This window comes from Calonectris borealis, chromosome 28 (assembly GCF_964195595.1).
Source record: "Calonectris borealis chromosome 28, bCalBor7.hap1.2, whole genome shotgun sequence".
Classification (NCBI taxonomy): Eukaryota; Metazoa; Chordata; class Aves; order Procellariiformes; family Procellariidae; genus Calonectris; species Calonectris borealis.
The window spans coordinates 1,436,193-1,456,497 of NC_134339.1; the positions used below are offsets into that span (position 1 = coordinate 1,436,193).

At 42.4% G+C, this 20,305-nt stretch overlaps 1 protein-coding gene across 4 annotated transcripts in view; it reads left to right on the top strand.

Moving 5' to 3' along the window:
• The first annotated feature begins 888 nt into the window (after nucleotides 1-888).
• ELAVL1 (ELAV like RNA binding protein 1) overlaps nucleotides 889-20,305 on the top strand; it is a 44,552-nt gene continuing 25,135 nt past the window's right edge. The window contains exons 1-2 of one of the 4 annotated variants that reach the window (XM_075175761.1): nucleotides 889-997; nucleotides 12,164-12,347. In XM_075175761.1, coding sequence (XP_075031862.1) covers nucleotides 12,176-12,347 — 172 coding nt within the window. In that variant the 5' untranslated portion in view covers nucleotides 889-997; nucleotides 12,164-12,175. Of the gene's footprint in view, nucleotides 998-8,983; nucleotides 9,089-12,163; nucleotides 12,348-20,305 lie in introns of those variants that run through there. The other 3 variants (XM_075175764.1, XM_075175760.1, XM_075175763.1) reach the window with 3 other exon arrangements.

The following is a 20,305-nucleotide window of genomic DNA, read 5'->3' on the forward strand; positions in this document are numbered from 1 at the left end:
CTTGACCAGCAGGTCCCTTGAGGTCATTGCAGAAGGACTTCTTAGAACATAGAAAAGTGCTGACCACCATAGCTTCTCCTGCAGATCATCACTTGCATCTCATTTACACAGGAACAATTTAATCTCTTAACCAGTCACAAGCATTCCTTTGTATTATTGCTCAGGGAGGCTCCCCTACCTGCCTGAGCTACAGCTGGCATTCGACACCCACGGAAGACGACTTTGGCTAACGGGGAGGTGCTGACCACAAACACCCCAGAGCCTGGGGCTGTCCTGCTACATCTTCTACTCAAGTTTAACTTTTGCTACAGGGAAAAACTAGCATTTCTCTTTCTACAAGAGCGGTATGGAAGGACTCGCGCACAGGGAGCAATGGAGACAAGACCCACGTTCTCCTCCTAGCTCCTCCCTTCGACTTCAGCAGGCCCCAGCGGAGCAGGCCGAGGCTGGGAGAGCACCAGCTCTGCTCCTGGCCGCTTCTGAAGCCCTGAGCCATCCCGGTGGGGATCGCTCCGGTCACGCTGCCTGCCACCTTCCTGCGCCTTCCACCCTGCCCCTCCGGGAGCTCCTCTCAGGCCCGCTGACGAAGCGGGCCGGTGCAGGCCCCCTGCTCACCCGCAGAGGCTGCCTGGAGACCCCCGGCCTCGCTGCCCGGAGAGGGGGCGAAGGCGATGCCCTGGCCACCGCGCCTGCCCCGCGGCCGGGCGGGCTCGGGCGGAGGCCGCCGGGGCGGCACGCAGGGCCCGGCTCCCCGCGCCAGGCCGCCGGCGCCGCACGCGCAGCGCCCCTCCCGCCGGCGCGCCGCGAGAGGCCGCCCCGGGCCGGCGCTTGACGGACGGGCCGCCGGGCCAACGGGACGCGGGACACGTGCGCGCGGCAGCCAACGGGGCTCGGCGGGCGGGGCGGGGGCGTGGCCGGCGGCGCTGCGAGCGGCTTGTTGTGCGCGCTGCGGAGCCGTTAGCCTCCCGCTGCCCAGGCCCTGCCGAGCCGGCGACAGGTGAGGCCGGGCCGCCGCGGGCCGCGGGGCGGCGGCTGCGGAGCCCCCGGTGGCTCCCGCGAGGCCGGCGCGGGCAGGAGCGGGCGGCGAGGGCCGCGCCAGCGAGGCCGAGGCCTGGGCCTGCAGGGGGAGAGCTGGGGCCTGCGGGGGGAGGGGCCAGCCGGAGGGGGAGCGCGGGCCCGGGGCGGCCGGGCGGCGAGCCGGGGCTGCGGCCTGCGGGCCGGAGGTGACCCTGCGGCGTGCGGGGCTGCGAGGGCCCGGGCGAGGTGGATGGGGCACGGGCGGTGGAGGAGGGGCCCGAGGCCTCCGCGGTCGTGGGCGAGAAGGCCGTGGGTCTCGCTGCCTGGGGCTGCCGCGGCCCTGGGTGGCAGATGCGCTGCCTGGGTCCGTGCCTTATCTCGGAGCCTTTCTTATTCTGGTTAATGTCGTTGTCTTTCATATTTATTTTGCCTGTGTCTGCACGGACGCAGCTTTTAAATCTCCCACCTTCGTTAAGACTGGCGCATCTTTATTGACTGGCAGTGTCTGAGGGTGGGCTTCCTCGTGTGGACAATACGTGTTAATATTAATGCTAATTTGGGCCGGCCAGGAACAGGGTTAAGTAATGCTGTGCTAAGTGCTTTTGGCCGTAAGAAATCATGACTAAAGTAGCAGTCCACTATTGTCAGTACTCGTGGGAGCTTTTCAAAGTAGAGCGCCTACCCTTTTTTAGTGCTTGGAAGAGGCAAGAATGTATGAGGGGGCCATTCAGCGGGAGGATGTGGGTGAAAGGGGTGTGTGTGGAGGTAGCCCGGAGAACGGGCCACTGAGCTCCACTGGAATAGTTGTGTGGAAGTGTGTGCTGGCTACCATATTCTGTAATGCTGGGTAATGGAGTAGCATTATCTCTTGGGCAGAGGTTTACATCTGAGACTTGCTGAGAAGGGAAGCATGTTTTGTTGCATGAAGGACTTGCACTGGGATCCTGTGAACCACTTAATGAGGCATCTGTGGAAAATAAAGGAGGAAAGAAATGGGAAGGGTAGAGATTCATTCCCTTCATTAATGCTTGTTGTTCTTGACATTTGATGACTTTGTGTGGTCTCTGTATTTCTGTTCCTTTTTTTTTTTTCCTTTTATGCCCTGAATGTGGATTTTGACTGCTCGTATTGCTCAGCTCTTACCTCTTTACCAGCCTGTTGTTCCCCAGTACTCATGTTTTAACCACTTTTTTTTCTAGGTCTGTGTGAACAGAGTTCTCTGACTTCTGTATCTCTCTTTAAAACTGGGGTGTTGCATATGTTCCATAGGCTTTATCAAGCCCGTATGGTTGATATGATTTCTTAGAGTCCTGTTCACTCTTGGATTATGTCTGTGTTGTATGATAGATAATAAAGTCTAGATTCCTGAGCTTGTAAGTCTATGCAGCATGATAGTCACTCTGTGACTGTCCTCGTTTTTGTTCCGAAGCCGTGTAACTGTATTTGTATAATGATGCAAATGGGTCTGTGGTTTCATGATTCAAAGTGTTCAGCAGTCCTGAGTTACAGAACTACGACCTGCGCTTGCAGTAGGCTCTCCCCTTGGCTTGTATGGAATATGAACAGGAACATCTTAAGCTGGTATGGTTGTTATATTATATAGTGAGTTTATAGCCTTAGTTATTTAGCCCTGATGTGGATGGTTCTGCAGCACCAGATAAATGTGGCTATACTGCTTTCCTGTGTGAGTTATCTTATGCAGTGCCACATTTGTGGGAACAACAGTAGTAGTAAGCACAGTCTAAATGGAAATGTGAATATTGTGTATAGCATCTTTCTTAACTTAATTGGCCAGTGTCTAGTGCTGACATTAACTTAACATGAAATGTGCTCTATGCTCTTAATTAAAGCACTCTATTTTCTGTTTGCTGGTTCTTGCGTGTTCTGTCACTTTTTTATTCCTGGAAAAAACCCTCCCTGTCTTGACCTGTCAGAGACATGTCATTTTGCTTTCGGAATCTATTTCTTTAAGCTGTTGTGCCAGCCTGCTTTCTGTCCTGAAGCTTTGGCCTCTGTCTTGTTTCTTGCTTATTTGTTACGAGCCCTCTGTGAATTGATTACAGTGAAATGTTATTAGATGTGCACTAACCTACCTTGAAGGTGTTAGACTTTTAGTTACAGAAAACTCAAGCTTGCTGTATTTGCAGACTTCAAAAAGATGTTTAGAGAAGCTGTTCTTTTTGCACTTCCAAGTACTTTAGAAAAAACAGGAAGGCAGCTGCAGGAGATTCCCGCCAATTTAAGCATTTAGGGAGAGTGACATAGTTCAGCAAATAAGAGGTGTAAAACCTCTAATTTTGCCTTCCATTGGAAATTGATCGGGGCACTTCTTTTTGATGTGCAGTTCTGTCATCTAGGCCCCTGCAAGCTTCAAACTGCTGGCTTAAATGATACATTTGATTATACAACCTTGTTATGGGTAGGTGATGTATGCAAAAATAGATTTTAAGCTTCTTTTGTTTTGGGGGGGTAGGGTGGAAATAAGCTATGCTGAGAAAGCAGAGACATTCTTCATGTGCGTGGTTTTGCTGCCTTTTTTTTTTTTTTAATTATTAGTAGCAATGGCATAGTAAGTATAAAGTATAATTTTCCTCTCGCCCACTGCTTCCATGGCCTCCTTGTAGGAGTGCAGTAGCAAGTTGTGGTGTCGCATCAAGCCTTCAGAGCTGGATTTCCAGCTTCTTGTTTCGTGCTGGTGAACGAGTTGGATGCTGTCTCCTCCTCCTGTTACTTCACTTGCTTTCCTGTCCCATCAAAGTGAAAGTACCAGCTGCTAATCCAAGGATGGATCGATGTGTGGGGCAGCTGTTGTCAGAATCTGTCTGGAATCCGTAGTTCTTTTGTCCACTTCTTCTCACCTACTGCGAGTGTCCTGTGCATCGGAAAGGAGTTGTTCCCTCACAGCACAGTTCTTCGTCTCCAGATGTTTTTTTGTAGGTGAAAAAATTGCCAGAGGCAATTGCTGGACAGTCTGACACTGTCTAGAACAAGAAAGATAATAACAACTTTCTTTTTTTTTTTAATATCTGTTTGTCGTAAACCTGTCCTCTTTAAAATACCAGTGCAGAAGGTGAGATAATCCCAGATGTAAACAGTTGTCCAGCTGTCTCTTCTCTGCTTAAGAACTCTGTTATGTTAACTGTCAGCATCTTTGATCCAGGGACAAAACCACTGTGGAAGGTGTTGTCATGAAGCTTTGAGCAAAGCTCTGTAGCCTACTCTCTCTGTCAAGGCTAACTATTAACCTTGAAAGATGGGGAAATCTCAGATCTAGCTGCAGATGTTTAGTATCTTAGCTGCATAGTTTCCAGGCGGCCCTTGCTCATACATTCGAAGCAGAGATGATGTCGGGAGGCCCTGATCCTCCCCTTTGTATTAAAGCAGCAGTGGATGGTAATTAGGGCCAGTCTGTATCTGATTTCTGATGGCATCCTAACTATGATTAATTTTGTTCTTGAGAATTGAGTATAGTTCATCAGGCTGATGGTAAAATGAGGTCGTTCCTCTGAAGAATGCAGCTTATTTTTTGGCCTCAAATACTTCTGTCTCTGAATGGCAATACAAGCATTGACAAAAACACTTACCTTGATGATATCATTATATGGACATGAATAAAAAGAACTAAGAGAAGCATTTAAAAGCTTTTTACAAAAATCTGATTGTTAAAGAATATGTAAAACTACTTTGTTAAAATATTAAAATTATGACAGTTGAGATTTGTTAGACTAGTAATACGCTTGAAACTAAGTTTATGCCCAATGTTATAAAACAAAAAAAAGAGCTTAAAATACGTTGTACTAGAAATCATTGATTTAGCGTATGGAAATAAAGTTTGATATGCAGTAGTAGATTTTAGTAATAACCAGTTCTGGTGCAGAGATATTTTTATTGTCAGAACTGACAAAAATGTTGGAATCTTAAGTTTAGTCAAGCTAAGGAGGAAGAGGGCAGTGTCTTCATTCCAGATTCGCAAAGGGGGAGAGGAATCAATAAAAAGATTACATCTATTAACTCTGAAAAGTCTGAAGGACTAGCAAGCAGAAAGGATCTGTTTGGTCATGAGATTTACAAATGGAACTTACACATTAGTGTGGAAGGAACATACATGTAAAAGTTAAGCAACTTATGTGGCTTAACACGTAGAGTGTAAAAGAATCTTCCTGTCTAAAGACAAATTTTTTTTTTAAGTGACCTTCATTAGCATGTTTCAGTAGACTGAATTGGTTTCATTCTTGGGGAGAGGGGGGAGAGTACAAATGCCAAATGAATCAAATTGAATATTGAATTTAAATTTCTCCTGTTTGCTGATTTAAAATATTGTGGCTGTGGGGGAGAGGAATTCAGATGAGAGCTACGCAGGAGAGAACACTGACCTTAGTGATTGCTGTAGGACGATAAAAAGGAGAAATAGGGTAACAGTATAGTTTGGGGGAAGGAATCTGTGACGCCTTATTTTCTGCCCTTAAGTTTTCATATGTATCCAAACATCATGCTTCAAAGTTCAGGAAGATGGCTATTCCAACGAAACATAAGATTCGTCTCATGTAATACAGTAGCTGCCAATCACTCTAAGCAAGCATAACAAGCAAGAAGAGGTGAGATCAAGATTCTTCCTTTGTGGTCATGGACTTGCTTTTTGGAAACAGCATCAGGCATCTCTCAAACATATGCACACTACTTCGTATCTAAATTATTTTTATTCATAAGGAAAACTTAAGCATTATCACCTGCCTTTGCAAATATACATTGAAATAATCTGTTGAAAGACGTAAACATGTAGCTCAGATCTGAGTTGAGGTTTTGAAGTGTGACCTACACTGTGCATGTACATGCTAGGATCACCTTTCACGTTAAACTTAATGTTTTTTCCCCTCCTATGCTCTATAAATGCTATTCTTGAATTGAAGAGAGAATCTGTGGATTTTATGATTTCCCCTTCCCCTCCTCCCCCCAATTGGCTTTTGGTGTTTGGTCAAGATTAAAATCCTCTGCTATTTGAAGTAATATTTTACTTCAAATTGAATGCAATGTGAGTCAAATAGCAATGGGTCTTGCACTGTATTGTCATTGACCTGTAGTCTGTATGGAGAGGTCTGTGCTTGTGGGGTGCAACGTGGAGAGCTGTTGGGGACGTGCAAGGAGTTTGTGTAAAGAATAAAAGGGATTTTCTTGGAGATTCTGGGGAAAGAATCTGTGGCATATGTAAAGCAGAGGGGTCTGGATTAAGAAAGAGATATATTGTGGCTGTGTAGCATTGGGAAACTTTTCTTTTTTCTGGGAGGCATGTAGGTTTTTCTGCTGGCATGGCTGCTAAGGTGAAACGTATTCCATTCCTTACAGTGATTTTTGAGAAGAAAACATGGGGTGTTTTTTCCCCAGTCTCTATCCCTTCTATGTCTTGATTAAACTCTTGCTCCTCAATCCCGTCTTGACTGCAAAGCAAGTTTTTGCATGGCAATACTGTGTTGGATCATTCTTGAAAACTCTTTTCCTGAAACAATTAAAACTAGTGGAGGCTCTCTGCAGGCCCTTCAGGCCCTTTTGTGTGTGTGGCATTGCTTTTGGCACGTGTTCAAACCTAGACATCTCAGCACCTCTGCATCTGCCTCTTGCAGCTGTGTGGATTGGTTTGGCGCTTCCCTTGATGTAGTAGTGTCCTTTTTGTTCTATTTCAGGTGTAATCTCCAAGGAAGACTGCTCAGCAGCTTCTCTTGAGTTGTAGAGCAGTGTACAAGACAGATAGCCAAGTTTGTTGTTTGCCTCTGAGTCAACCATGATTTGTGTGTGGGGGGGGGCATGTCAACAAGTACCATTCATGTGCTGAAGAAACAAGAGGAGGTCTCTTCTTTGTATAGCCCTGAAGTTCTACTTGAAGCACCCTGTCAAGATTCTTGAGGTCAGCCAGCGTATTAAGAATAAACCCTTGAGCCTGAAGTCCGAGTTGATCAAGACAGCTCACCAGCAGAACTCTGCCAACGTCACTTGTTTCAGAGCAGGATCCTTGTTCATTCACCAGTATTAACCCCAACAAGGAGACTTCATCAGTTTAGGGACTCTGTGAGACACTGTCTCCTGAAGCACTTCCGGCATAGCGTGTCCTAGGTGATGCTACCTTGCACTTCATTGCAAAGAAAGACTGAGGTGTTGGGTCAATAACCTCAGTTCTGCTGTGGTTTGAGAACCATGCTGTGCTCAGTATGGCCCATTCCCAGTGAAGGTGCCTCAAACTCTGTGCCGCAATAATGCATTCATCTGGCTCTCTTTGGCCAAGTGTCAGATATTGGTGTAACCTGTGTGCTTCTGATATTGAAGACAAGAAATATGTTTGAGGTAGCTCTGGCCTTCTTGTGTTCAGCACAGCTAGTGTTAGTGCTCACCTGTGCATCTGCAGTGCTACATGGCTTTCACTGCCCAGAGAACTATATTGCATGAATGAGAGTAGGTCAGTTGCTGGAGTGGTAAGACCTGCTGCCTGGATTTTAATGAAGGTGCTAATTGCTGGCATGAAGGAGCACAGAGCTCATTGCTTCTGGAAGAGTTTCCCTACTTAAGTTCTGCAGTATCTAAAATGCTCACATTATCATCTATCATCTGTTTAGGTGTCTACATTCAAGTTTGTGATCTAGTGACCACTTTGCAGACCTGTGAACAAGGTGAGGGTATACTAAGCCTCTTGCCTGATCTTGAAAACAGATGGTTATCTTTCTTGCCCATGTTCCTGTTTCAGATTATCTCCTCAGATTCATACAGGTCTTCCTTCTTAGCAAACATCTCGCAGTGAAAGACTTAATAGCACTGCATCCTAGAATTCTGGATGGAGATACTGAGTTTCACTCGAAAAAGCTTTTATTGGTCTGTTGCCAGAACCATTTGTGTCATTTTCTTTTAAACCTTCTGGGGTCTTGCACACCTTTGTGAGAAGGTGATTGTCATGGTCAGTGCAACGCTTCTGAAAAAAATACCTTGGAGAGCTTTCTCAGTCCAGACCTGAGAATGCAGACCTTGCTGTTGGTAAATGAGCAATCTTTGAAGCAGGTAGTAAAGTGTTGGGCTGTGTGAATTTGAGTACCTCTAGAATTAATGGAAGATTTGGGCACAGTATATACGGTTCACGCTGGTTGCTCTATGCATCCTCAGCATCATAAGTTTGAGGGCATCTTACACAAGGAAGAAAAAGAAGGCTGCCTTTTAAAACAAGCTGTTGCAGGGTTTGGTTATTTAAAAAAATTCTCATTTTAGGAACTGCAGTGCAATGGAACTTAGTCTTAAAATCTCTTTTTATTGGGGCATAGGCCTTTTTTTGAAAGGCTGCAAAATACCAGTCTCATTACAGGTAGCCTTCCCAAATGGAGCTCTTAGGCCTTTTTTCCATCCTTGACCTATCTGCTGAGAATATAAGTGCGTTCAGACTTCTGATTTATGTTAATGTGGAATGACAAACGTCAGTTAATGAAGTTACAGAACCAAGTTAGTTTCTGCGCCTGGCTCTCAGGTCTGGAATATTTACTGATACAATTTGATTGTTCCCTCTTTGGTAAAGAAAGATCAGGAGATTCCCTCAACATATTTCAGTGAGAGCAGAGTAAGAAAAATCGTTTTTTTTATGTAGCATTTCATCCATACTGACTATTTTATACTGCCTTTTCTTTTCGGAATTCTTTTCAGTAGGCAAAGGTTAACAAGTCTTCAGGGGCTGTTTTTATTCTCACTGGCATGAGACCCGTTCACCACCAGTGGAGGAAGTGGTTTCCCACTAACTTCCAGGATGGCCAGAAAGTGTTGGTCTTGCAGTAGATTGTGTAAGTGCTTGGTGAAAGATTAGGAAGAAAGGAGTATCTTCTTTATCAGCACTCTGCTCCTTTTCCTCTTCTCTACTATGCCATTATTGCTTCTGCATGCTTTGTTCCTGGTATCCCATGAAAATGTTTGCCAGGCCTTTATGCGAGGGCTTCCTATAATTTTTTTCTAATGTCTGAAGAAAAGCAGATGGAAGGCTTCCTTCACAGATCTGATTGCTTCTGAATCAACAATGCCCTAGGCACTCCTCGTTTATCACGGGGAGATATAGATGGTAAGTATTGCAGACAGTGAGATTAGAGGCTGTGGTAAAATGATTTAAAGTTGATAGCCACTTGCCAAACTCCTGTCAATTTTGCTTAATGCCAGCTATAAGTCTGGTAACTTGCTATCATGGTGTGCTGGGGAGTTTTCTGTGCTTGGTGTCTAGCTGTGGTGCGTCCTTTTTAGGCAGCAGATACACCTTGGAGGATAAGGAAAATAGATTTTTTTTTTTTTTTAAAGTTTTTGGTTTTGGAAAGTGTTAAAATACATAGCAACTTCTTAAACTTGGCAGGAGGCGAATCTTGGCAGCGGGAAGGATTTGTATCATATCTTGGGCAAATTTGATTAAAATGAAGGAAATTTGAACTTTTGTCTTGTAAAGTTGGAAAAATCTCAACGTTTCTTCCTTTGCTTTACTAATTGTACTGTACAACTTCCATACTCATCAACATATTGGTGTGTTGTGCTTGTAGGGCTTGAATTTTATACAGGACAAAGGCCAGCAAAGTTGCCTTCCTTTCAAAATTTAATTTGAATTTTGAAAATGTAAGTAATCTGGTTTTATAGCTCAGATATGTTGAACAAAAAAGGTTCAGCTGTTTGAGTGTCATTTAGCAGAACAGGAAACTTTTCTGAGGTTGTGCTCAGACAGTTCTGACAGAGTTGGAAGGGAACATGTATTTAATGGCATAATTTCACAGTACAACTGAGACAACCTGGCAGCTTAAAATCATCTGATGGGGGGAGAGTCTCTTGCCCTGCTTCTAGCTTTGCGGTTTCTCCTCTTGCTCTCCTATCCTCTGGCATTAGCTCTGGTGCTTATCTTGCTGCAAGGAAAGCAGATTAAAACTGCTGACACAACAAAAAGTGTTTCCCTCCACCTGTGGTTTTCCATTGCTTTCGTGGTACAAATTGGTTATCCTGTGGGCAGAAGGGTGCTGGGGCTTATTCCTGTTGACACTTGAAACACAGAATGGGGGGTAGAAGGCTAATCAGTGAGTGAGGGGGAGCAAGACCTCTCCTTCTATAAGCTACCAATTGCTAATGCTTCAACACATTAAAAAAAAAAAAAAGATTCAGTTTAAATCTATGCTATGCTAAATCTCAAATTTACATAAGTCTAGTCATGGTTTATTCTAAAATGGGGTAGTGTGTTATTGCCATTTAAAAAAACCCTGACCTTCACAAGAAGAAAGTATGAAATAAATGCCCAACATGCCTTAACAATAGCTTCTGGTGAAGGGACTGAAGTCCCTTCCTGTGGGCAGCGTTCTCTTTCTAGACTTAGGATTTCGAGCTGCTGTTCCTGACTTTTTCCATTATTCAACTTCTAGTTGTCAGTGGCGGTGCAGTCCCTGGAAAGGCTCATCCTTTAGTAGATCCTGATCTGTAAAATAAAGCCGCGTACCATTGCTGCTCAGGCCCTTAGCATAGTGGGCAGCGATGTCTGTAGTTTCACAAAAATCTGTAAGCTGACGCTACATAGTTGTCTTGTGATGTTAATGGTTGTAACTCAAAATCGCCTTACTTGAGAATTGTATGTGGTCACATGAATGCTTCTGACCCGACTTAATGCAAAAATAAATAGGCAAACCTAGCCAGTATTAACTACATGGTATTGTAAAGCTTGCTGGCTCACTCTGTGTTGAGATGATCGAGAAGTTTTGCATCCTCTGAACACCTGACCTGATGTTTTACTGGTGGCTGAGAAGCAATAATATCTTAAACTGTTCCAATTCAGCTCAGATTGATTGTCTCTTCAGGCAAGATTAGCACTGTGCTAGTGGTACCTGCTTCAGATAATATGCTCAGTTCTCAAGCAAACTGCAACTAGAGGAATTTTAGTAGTAGTTGCTTATGCATAAATAGTGATGACTTAAGAGGAGGAGTGCTGAACTGAGCATCAGGAGGCCATGAGTTAACTTCAGGGTTTTAGCAGTTTTCTGTTAATTCTGTGTGCTTCACAGCTGTTTTTAAGAGCTGTTAAACAAAACTATGTTGTTTTGGAGGTAGAGATATTTAGTGCTCTTGGCCTGAGAGGATGAACAAATCTGCAGCAGCAAACTTGAGAACCAGAGTCTGGAACCATACAAGAAATTAGCTTCTTGGTGGTGGTGTTTTCCAGAAAGAATATGCCAGTCTAGGCTTCCTGAATCTGCTAGATCTCATTTTTCTCCTGCTGCAGAAAAAGGGTTTAGGTATCCTGGTTTTGACAAGTAGTTGTAAAAGCGCTTTAAAATCTACTATTCTGGCAGGCCATGAAGGAAGAGCAGCTGGAGTCTGTTGTGAGTTTGAGTTGTAGATGTCCTCTGCATCTGAAACGTCAGGATTCAGTCCCTGCTGATGGCTGACTAGGGCAGAGAGTATCTTCATGTGATGGAATTTCTGGATGTTTTCTCAAGGCTTTCTTTAAAAAGGTGCAAAAATAAAAACTCTATCAAATACTCAATATACACCAAAGTTAGTGTACAAGTACAGATTCATCTGTTTCATATACGCAATTAAGCAGTCACCCCAAGGCAACCATTTAACAATAACAGGGCCTTAAGATTCAGGATAAGCAATGTGTAAAGGAGAAAATAAATTTAGAAAATAAATAGTCCCCAGTTGAAATACTGAACTGGGTCTAGTAGGTCTGACTGCTGCTCCTCTTTCTGTCTCTTAAGAGTTCTGGGCATAAAGTTGGAATTAAGGTTGAGGTGGCGGTTTTGATTCTGGCTAGTCAAGTGCTTGGACATGGGGAACCTGATTTTTAACTCAGCTGTTGTGAATACTTTGCAGTTTACAGGAATGTGTACAAAATCTGTCTTGATGCTTTTTATTAACGTTTTAAAAAAAAAAAACCTTACGAGCTCTTTAATGGTACATAGTTTTGTAAAATGCCATGCTTGTTAGTTTGAAAGAATTAATTGTTCTGGAATTTTCAACAAACGTTTTGTTTTGTGAGTGGAAAAAAATGTGTAGTTGAAACAGTTGCTTGTTCTCAGTTTTTTAAAATAAACATTCAAACTTATTTTAGGTGGAGAAAGTTTGGCTTATTGAAATGCAAAGATCTAGAACTTACTTGGGATTTTTCTCTTTGCAGATATATTATAAAATGTCTAATGGTTATGAAGATCACATGGCTGAAGATTGCAGGGATGATATTGGTAGAACAAATTTAATTGTGAACTACCTCCCTCAGAACATGACGCAAGATGAGTTACGGAGTCTATTTAGCAGTATTGGCGAAGTTGAATCTGCAAAACTTATTCGGGACAAAGTTGCAGGTACGATGTAGTATATAAGAAATTTTTACTTTGTGGTAGACTGCTCAAGCACATACTTAATTGAATGCAATCTAATGTAGAAATATTAAATATTTGTGTGTGTGTAATCAAACTATTGAAAAGTATGCATATAATTAGAGTAATGCTAAGACTAGGTATTGAGTATTAGGAAGATAGAATATTTAAGGCTAAATTAATAACTCTTTTGTATATGGTTAAGAATTCCAAGAAGTACAGTTCCTAAATCTGAACATCAACAGGCATGTCTAAAACTAATTTGAATTTGGTCCCCAGCTTATTTATTCTTCCTATAGTCTGAGCACTTTTGACTCTACCAGAGTTCTGAATATGCAAACAAACCTTTTGATCTGATTTTGATCAGTAAAACAAAGGTGTGGCATGTGTCTGAAACGGTTCTATCACTTACTACTCTTCAGAATGTAACTTGTGAGTTCCTTGAATAGGATTGTAAGTAGTAGCTTTAAAAAATAAGAGGAATGAATTGTTCAGATTTGTGAAACTTAACGTTTCCTTGAAAACAAACAAGTGCTGGTAGAGCAATTGGTTCCATAAGCCATATCTATTTAGTTGCAGGAGCTCTTTATCTGCTCTGTGAAGATGTTTTAAACCTTGCACAGTTAAAAATCTTCATTTAAAAACTCTGGTTATTCTTGTTCAGAATTCATGGAATCTTGGATTTAGTGGGAGAGCATGGTTGTTTCTGTAAATAAAAGTAATTGTGCTGTTAACTAGCTATGCATGCTTGTTTGTTCTCAGCCTGCAGATGATTGCCTTGTGGAATTTTCTGCTGCACATGCTCAAACTTGTATTTCAGAATCTAGCAATACTGACTTAGATCATGATCTAATCCATAACGAAACACGTCTGAAACCACTGTCTGTAAAAACTGCATGAAAACTGCTGATGAAACACATGAGGATCCTTTGTGTGTTATCTTAACTGATTTTAGTACTTTATTTTATATGCTTGAGAATAGGCATGAGAACTGAATAATTAAAACCTTCAGAATTTGCTTTCAGAATGGCCTCTTTGATTTCCATGTCTTTAGTTTTCCTAATTTCTTTCAGATGAAGTTTCATGTGATAGCCATCTATCTAAATCTGTATTTGTGGAATGTATTTGTAAAATCATCATGAAATAGTTACATAAAATACTGATTTCTTTGAATATTGAGATAGCCTAGATGTTGTCATGCAGTTTGAGATGCTTAGAAGTAGAGGCTTGCTCTGCAGGTTACTCTTGCAAGCAAATAAGATCACCTGTTTAACAGTAGCAAGCCATTCATCAAATATCACGGCTGGTCCACACCTTAGACTTTCAAATAAGCACAAAATTGTCTGCGTTGGGAGGTAAGGATATCTTAAATGGGAAGCAAGACACGTCATTACCTGAAGTTTGCGGGTCTACTTCACACTGTTCCCTGTAGCATCGAATACTCTGGTAAAGTCTGGTTAACTTTAACTTGGAACTTGACAGTGCTGGGTGGTTTAAAGTCCAAAATATACGCTTGTGTGCTTCAGGTTTTTCTTAAAAACCCTCTGAAGAATCAAAAGTAAAATTCCTGTTAGTGTCACCTAGTCCTTGAGTGCCTGTGGACAAAATGCTCGCTTTTCTTTAAAGTGATTGCAAGTGTTTAATTCTGCAGGGCTGTGTTGGTCAGACCACTTAATTTTGTTGCTTAATTTTTCGTTCACTTGCAACACTGTTAGGAGCAATTCCTAGCCTTCTCCATGCTCACTGATAGTTTTGGAATATCAGTAACTAAGAATTGGCTTCTTCACGAACCTTCTAAAAGTGCCACTTTTTTCTTCCTTTTGCTTTTCTTTCCGCCCCTTCATGTTTGCATTACGATTTCTATGTTGTAAAACTCCACTGTAACCCAAACATCTGATGTTTGGCTGCCCCCAGCCTGAAAAGAGCAGTTTTGTGGCAGAGTTTGACTTTCCTTGTGCCACCACTTGCATTTTTCTGACCCCATGGCAGACTAGCAGGGAACTAGAGCTGCAGAAAAACCCGTTCAGCTCCCTGACCTTGGTTTCTGTGAGGTCAGATAACTCATAATATTGGCATGTAAGATGTAGCGGGGTTGAGTGGCCTGGGCAGGGGGGAGGCAACCTCTCCTTTTGTTGGAATTAGACTTTTTAGATCAGTTTAGTTCTTTTCAATGAAATCGCAGCCTTGGTGCCCCCTTGACATTCTATTAAATCAAAGCATTTTGTCTTTGGAGTTGCCTTTATTGACTGTATTTGCAGAGTTAAAATCAATGTTTGTTTAATAATGCTTATTTTTCATAAAACAATGACTGATATGTATATTTTTTCTCCATTAATTCCCTATTAATGAAACATGTAGGGCAGAAAATGTCTTCTGCCTGGAATGCAGTTTTTAATGACTTATTGAACTAGCCTTAGCTTTCTGGAGACTGATTACTTTGATTTAAGAATCAATTTGAAAGCCAAAGTTTTGTTTTGTTTGAGCAAAGTATTTCATTATGATCAAAGTATATGTGTTGTTGGGTTTTGTTTCAAATACAGCATGGTACTGAACAATCTTATGTTCCATGTATTAGATTGTGTTTATAAAATTTAGAGAAACTCTTTGAAACCACTAGACTACTTATCCTTCATTTTGTTATTGATGAATGCTATGGGAAGTTGAAAGTAACAGCAAACCATAGTGTCAGTTTACATTCCTTACTATGAATTTTCTGTTTTGTGTACACATGGATTATAGCAGTTGGTAAAAGTATGACTATGCATTTGTTTTGTTGTTTGAGACGTGATAACTTCTTTTTCTGTTTTTTTTTGCAGTAACTGTAAAAAGAAGCTTGTGCACAGTAGATGAACATTAGACAGGGTGCAGTGCTCCTTCAGCTCTTCTGGTCATACGGGAAAGATAGGGTGCTGGCCTCTTCATTCTCCAATTTGTGTATTACATTCCTAAGCACTTCCAGACATGGGTTTGCTTAACTTATGATGTATGAATCGGTACTCGGGGTCAGTGGGCAAATACTGGATTGTTGCTTTGTTGCTCACTGTACTTGTGTTTATGGTGAGTATGTCTTGGACATCCAGGATTTTCATGAGAGAACTATAGAATTCATATTGGATATTGTTCTTTCTGTCAGATTTTAAGACTAGTACTAGCTATACCTCGGGGCTTTGAGCCCTGGGGAAATGTTAGGAGGTCGCTTCCCAATATATTATGGCACAGTGGCAATTCTGAGGTGTAACTTTTCACTGTTGTCTCCTGGCCTTTTGTGGTAATTGCTGAGGTTTGTGAGTGGCCATTGACCCAATTCAGTTGATCATAGAATCATAGAATAGTTTGGGTTGGAAGGGACCTTTAAAGGTCATCTAGTCCAACCCCCCTGCCGTGGGCAGGGACATCTTTAACTAGATCAGGTTGCTCGGAGCCCCGTCCATCCTCTACTTTGATGAAATCCTCTCTTCCTGTGGCTCTGGCTCATGAGGCTGAGAGCGAGGAAAAGTACTGGGGTTTGTCCGATCAGTCTGCAGGGATTAGACTGTAGCCCTCTAGCAATCACTTCAGACACAATGGTGCCAAACTTGTGCTCTGTACTGATTTCCTACCCAGCGCTGTGTATAGTGTTAAATGTCCTCTTTCTTGGAGCCACTGCCTCCTACCGTAGATGATTCAACAGAAGAAATATGTCCTGTACCATATTTTGCATTGGAGGTGCTTGACTTTGCTGGGACATCCAGATTCTGGGGTCTGGGTTTCCAGCCAATCTGCTGTGCTGGACTCCTCTTACAGGTGAACATTTTTAAAGCATTTCTCTTCCTTCAGTATCTGTTAATGCAGAAATCCAGGTCTCTGTGCCACTCTAGTCTTGCTGAATGTCTTGCAGCACAGATGCAGATGACTTGTTGTGTCAGGGTGTCTGATTGTGCACAGTGTGGATGCTTCTAATCAATAGCTGTAAATTTTCTGAGAACCTGGTTGTCTTTAGTCTGCTGTTCGTGCAGGTGTACGCAGACTTTTAGTCCTTTTGGACCAAATGCTGAAGCTGAAAGTTAGTCTGCCATGAGCGTAAGTTGTATTTACATTGTATTTTTGTTCTGTGTCTTCCCCTTACCCTGGTGAAGTGTTGGTACTTTCAAACCTGAGTGTCATAAAGCTCTGAAAAGGTTGGGTTAAACTTTTCCCATGTGTTTAGGGTCTCCAGCCGCTGTGGGATCTATTTATTGCTCATGACGCCCATAGCCTTGCTCTGAGTACCTGATGACAAGTGTGCTGTGTGCACCTCTCTGTAAAAGTGTTCTGTCTGATGGTAGTTGATTTTGTTAGGGAGGCATCCAACTTCTTGAGGGTTCTTGTTCCCTCCCTCACACCTTCTGTGCTGCTTGAGCAGGAAATAAGGTATTCCCTGTGATATTCATGACTTTCTACTCTAGGAAATCTAGGACATGATCCTTCGGACTGTGCCAAAGGCTCTGTCTGTACCTGTCAGCTACCAAAATACGGCCACCTCTATGCAGATGCTGAAAGCAGTGGGCTTCCTCTCCGCTGTCTGCATTTGCTTATGTAAGTTTGAGCTCTTGATGGAGCTTGAACTCCTTGATCAGCAGCTGTCAGGGACAAAGGTATCGCTCCACTGTTGCTGAAAAATGTGGAGCAGAGTGGACGTTTTGGGGTGACTGGTTAAGGTTTTGTGCAGAAATCTGGGGTCCATTCAAAAAATCCTGTTGTTATGGCCCACTTGCACTGCAAGTGTGCGTGTGGCATGTTGCTTACAGGACCAAAAAGAAATCACTTCTAGGTAGTTGGAATTCCTCAGGAATCAGTATGCATCTTCACCTTTTCCCTGTCTTTTCCTTTTCACAATGTCTTCTCTGGAAGACTCTTCCACAGAAATTATGCAGCTGAAAAAGAAATGAATGGCTGTGTCCTTGTAAGCTTTTAAAGCTAAAAGGGAAGGAAGATTTTATTGCACTGCTTTCAGATGCTGAAGGGCGGTAAGTAGCTCACTAGCTCACATGACAGAGTAACTCTCTATTCTAGTGCAGTGGACTCCAGTCTAGAAACAGAATTCTTAATTGTTCTTGTTTTGTGGAAAGTATTTAAGTATTCTTTTTGGCTGAAACTGTTTCCTTTTGCATGGAAAACAACCATGAAATTGCTTATGCAGTTTTGCTGTTAACTGAGTAATTGGAATGCATTACCCCAGGATTTTTTTTCTAGCTTTTTAATCACATTTGGTGGTATGCAATTTCTTTAGATGTGCATTCAAGAATGCCTAGCAACAATGGTTAACTTAATGAAAAGTGCAAATGGTTTGCAGACAAATTGGCCAAATACTGAAAATGTTAACACCCTTCTAGCTTTGCCAGCTTCACTTAATTTCCTTTATCATAAGGTTGGCCATATAAACTACCTCAGAGGTAATAACTGAGTTCTAGCAAGGGTATGGGAATACACTTAATATAAAGGTTGCTTGGGTTCTTTAAATGGGTTCAGAGCACAGGTAGCAGAAGCAGCAGCTGGCGCAGCAGTTCCTGGGCTCTGTTTCTAAATGTTCTGAGAAATTCTGGGATTGTCAACAGACTCCTGGGAACCCTTTGAGGAACTGGAGTGCTTGCTGCTGACAAGAAAGGATAGCTGTAGGAGACCTTCACTTCCTGCAAGGAGCTCTGAGCTCTGTCAGGTGTATTTGATCAAAGGGGGGTTGGAGCTTTTGTTCCGGCTGACCCCTGGTTAGGGAGGGTCAAGCACCTTTTTAGCTGTTGCTTAGGGCAGGCCTATATACAGTCTAGCCTAGAGCATAGCTCCCAGAGCGCTGTGAACAGGCATAGCAGTGCAGATGGGGACCATGGACTGTGTTGCGATCAGCCTATATGCACTCAGGAATGGTGGTGACATCCTGCACGGTCTCCAGCCGTCATTGTAGCAGCTATCCCTGTAACATCAGAGGCCTTGACCAAAAAAGAGCTGCCTTGACCAAAAAAGAGGGTGCATCTCTGCAGGTCTTGGGCCTCTCACTTAGGCTGGGTAGAGAGACATGTCCTTATCACTGCAGGAGGTGTGCACTGCTGGAGGACCTGTGTCACCAAGTGAAGGACTTGTGGTTGGATTGAAAACCAATGTCTGAGGTTAGTGATCAGCAGGCCAGTCACTAGTGAAGTACCCAAAGGTTTGATATCAGGGCCAATTCTGTTTAAAATTTTTGTTAATGGCCTGGATGACGGGACAGATTGCACCCTCAGCATGTTTGCAGCTGATACCGAACTGGGAGGAGTGGCTGGGACACCAGGTGGTTGTGCTGCCATTCAGAGGGACCTCGGCAGCGTTCTCCGAAAGCTTTAAGGCAGGGCTGGCATAATGGAGGATGACTTCCTGCTGGTTTAGGTTTGTGGGTATCCTTTTACTCTATCTGGAGACATTGAGAGCGTTAAATATATTCATGCTTAGTATCCCTCCTTAAGATACATAGGTACATAAAGTCAAAAAGGCCAACACAGTTGTACTAGCCATTGCATGACGTACTCTGCTTTGCAAAAGCTGACATCTTCGCTTGATTTGCCTTTCTTTTCCCTCATCAAGCCATAAAAATGAGCCATATAGCAAAATCTTCAGTTACACTCTAATATTTCTCAACATGTTTTTAGTGGGAGTTATTGTTCCACATCTTCTTAGAATACTTCATTCTCTTCCAACGGAGGAGCAGTATGTTTCTGCAGAACAACAATTTAGTTCAGCTTAATCTATGATCGTGTTGACTCTGAACACTTGCTGAGGTTTTGCATTGTAATGTTTGCAGCTAAAAAAGTGTCATTATTTGAAAGCTGAAGTGGCTTCCTAAGGATATGGGGGGAGTGGATTTTTCAGCCCTCAGCGTTTCTGTTCCAACCACAGATTAACAAAATCTATCCTAAAGTTTAAAGAAATGAGGTCTTACAGTAAGTGGACAAGACATTTTTCTCCCAAAGACTTCCTCAAGAATCAGCTTGTGGTATTCATACACAATTTTGGGCCTGGTATTTTCTGTGTTCACTTTATAAATCCTTTTCACTTCACAGCATCTAGGATGCTGGCAATTCGTCTGGAAAAAGAACCCTGGAACAACTTAAATTAAATCTCAATAGAAAAATGTTCTGGAAATGAGAGAAAGGGAAAAAATATAAAGAGAACATATAGAAATAAGTATGTGGAAGGACTTCATTAAATGAAATTAATTACTAAAAATAGTAAACCTTTTGTTTTCAGGATTTAAAGCTGTCACTCTTACTGCATATGGTTGAATTTTTAAAATATTGTGGAGATAGTGAGATCCCTGGAAGCTGTCTCTTTGAGCCGGGGTAAAGAACAGTCTTTTGTCAAGTTAGCTTTGTAGCTTTTGACTTTTTGCTGAAGAAGAGTCTGTTTGAATTGCTTGTAGTCATCTTTGTTTCAAGGCAAACGGCATTTATTTTGCAAATGGAGGAGAGGCTGCTTTATTTGTAATTCGGGTTTTTGAAGGTCAGGCTTTCCAAACCTGTTAAATGTGATTTTGCCCTTAAACTTCCATAAATGAGACTATTCATCATTTGGCCACAGAACAGAAAGTGGCTTGTGTCCTGGTTTATAAAGCCAAATAAAGCAGTGGGGACATATTCTGTATTTAAAAATCATTATCAGTAAAACTAGATATGTTTTTCTTTGTTTCTTTTCTAGTTACTTTCTGTTGCAATCAAGTCTTTTCAGTAAGACGTGCTGGTTTTAAGTCATAAGCCGAAGCAGGAATTGGCTTAGATAGCAATGTCTAGTCTATGACTAGACAATAGTCTCAGTCGTAGAAACTGTAATAAAGCTGAATTCAGTTACTGTGGAAGAAAGGTACTGAGCTGTTGCATTGACACTGACCATAGAGGTGTTTAAAGGACAAATATAATGGAAATGCTTAAATATAAACCTAAGCTTTTGGTTTTGTACTCTAA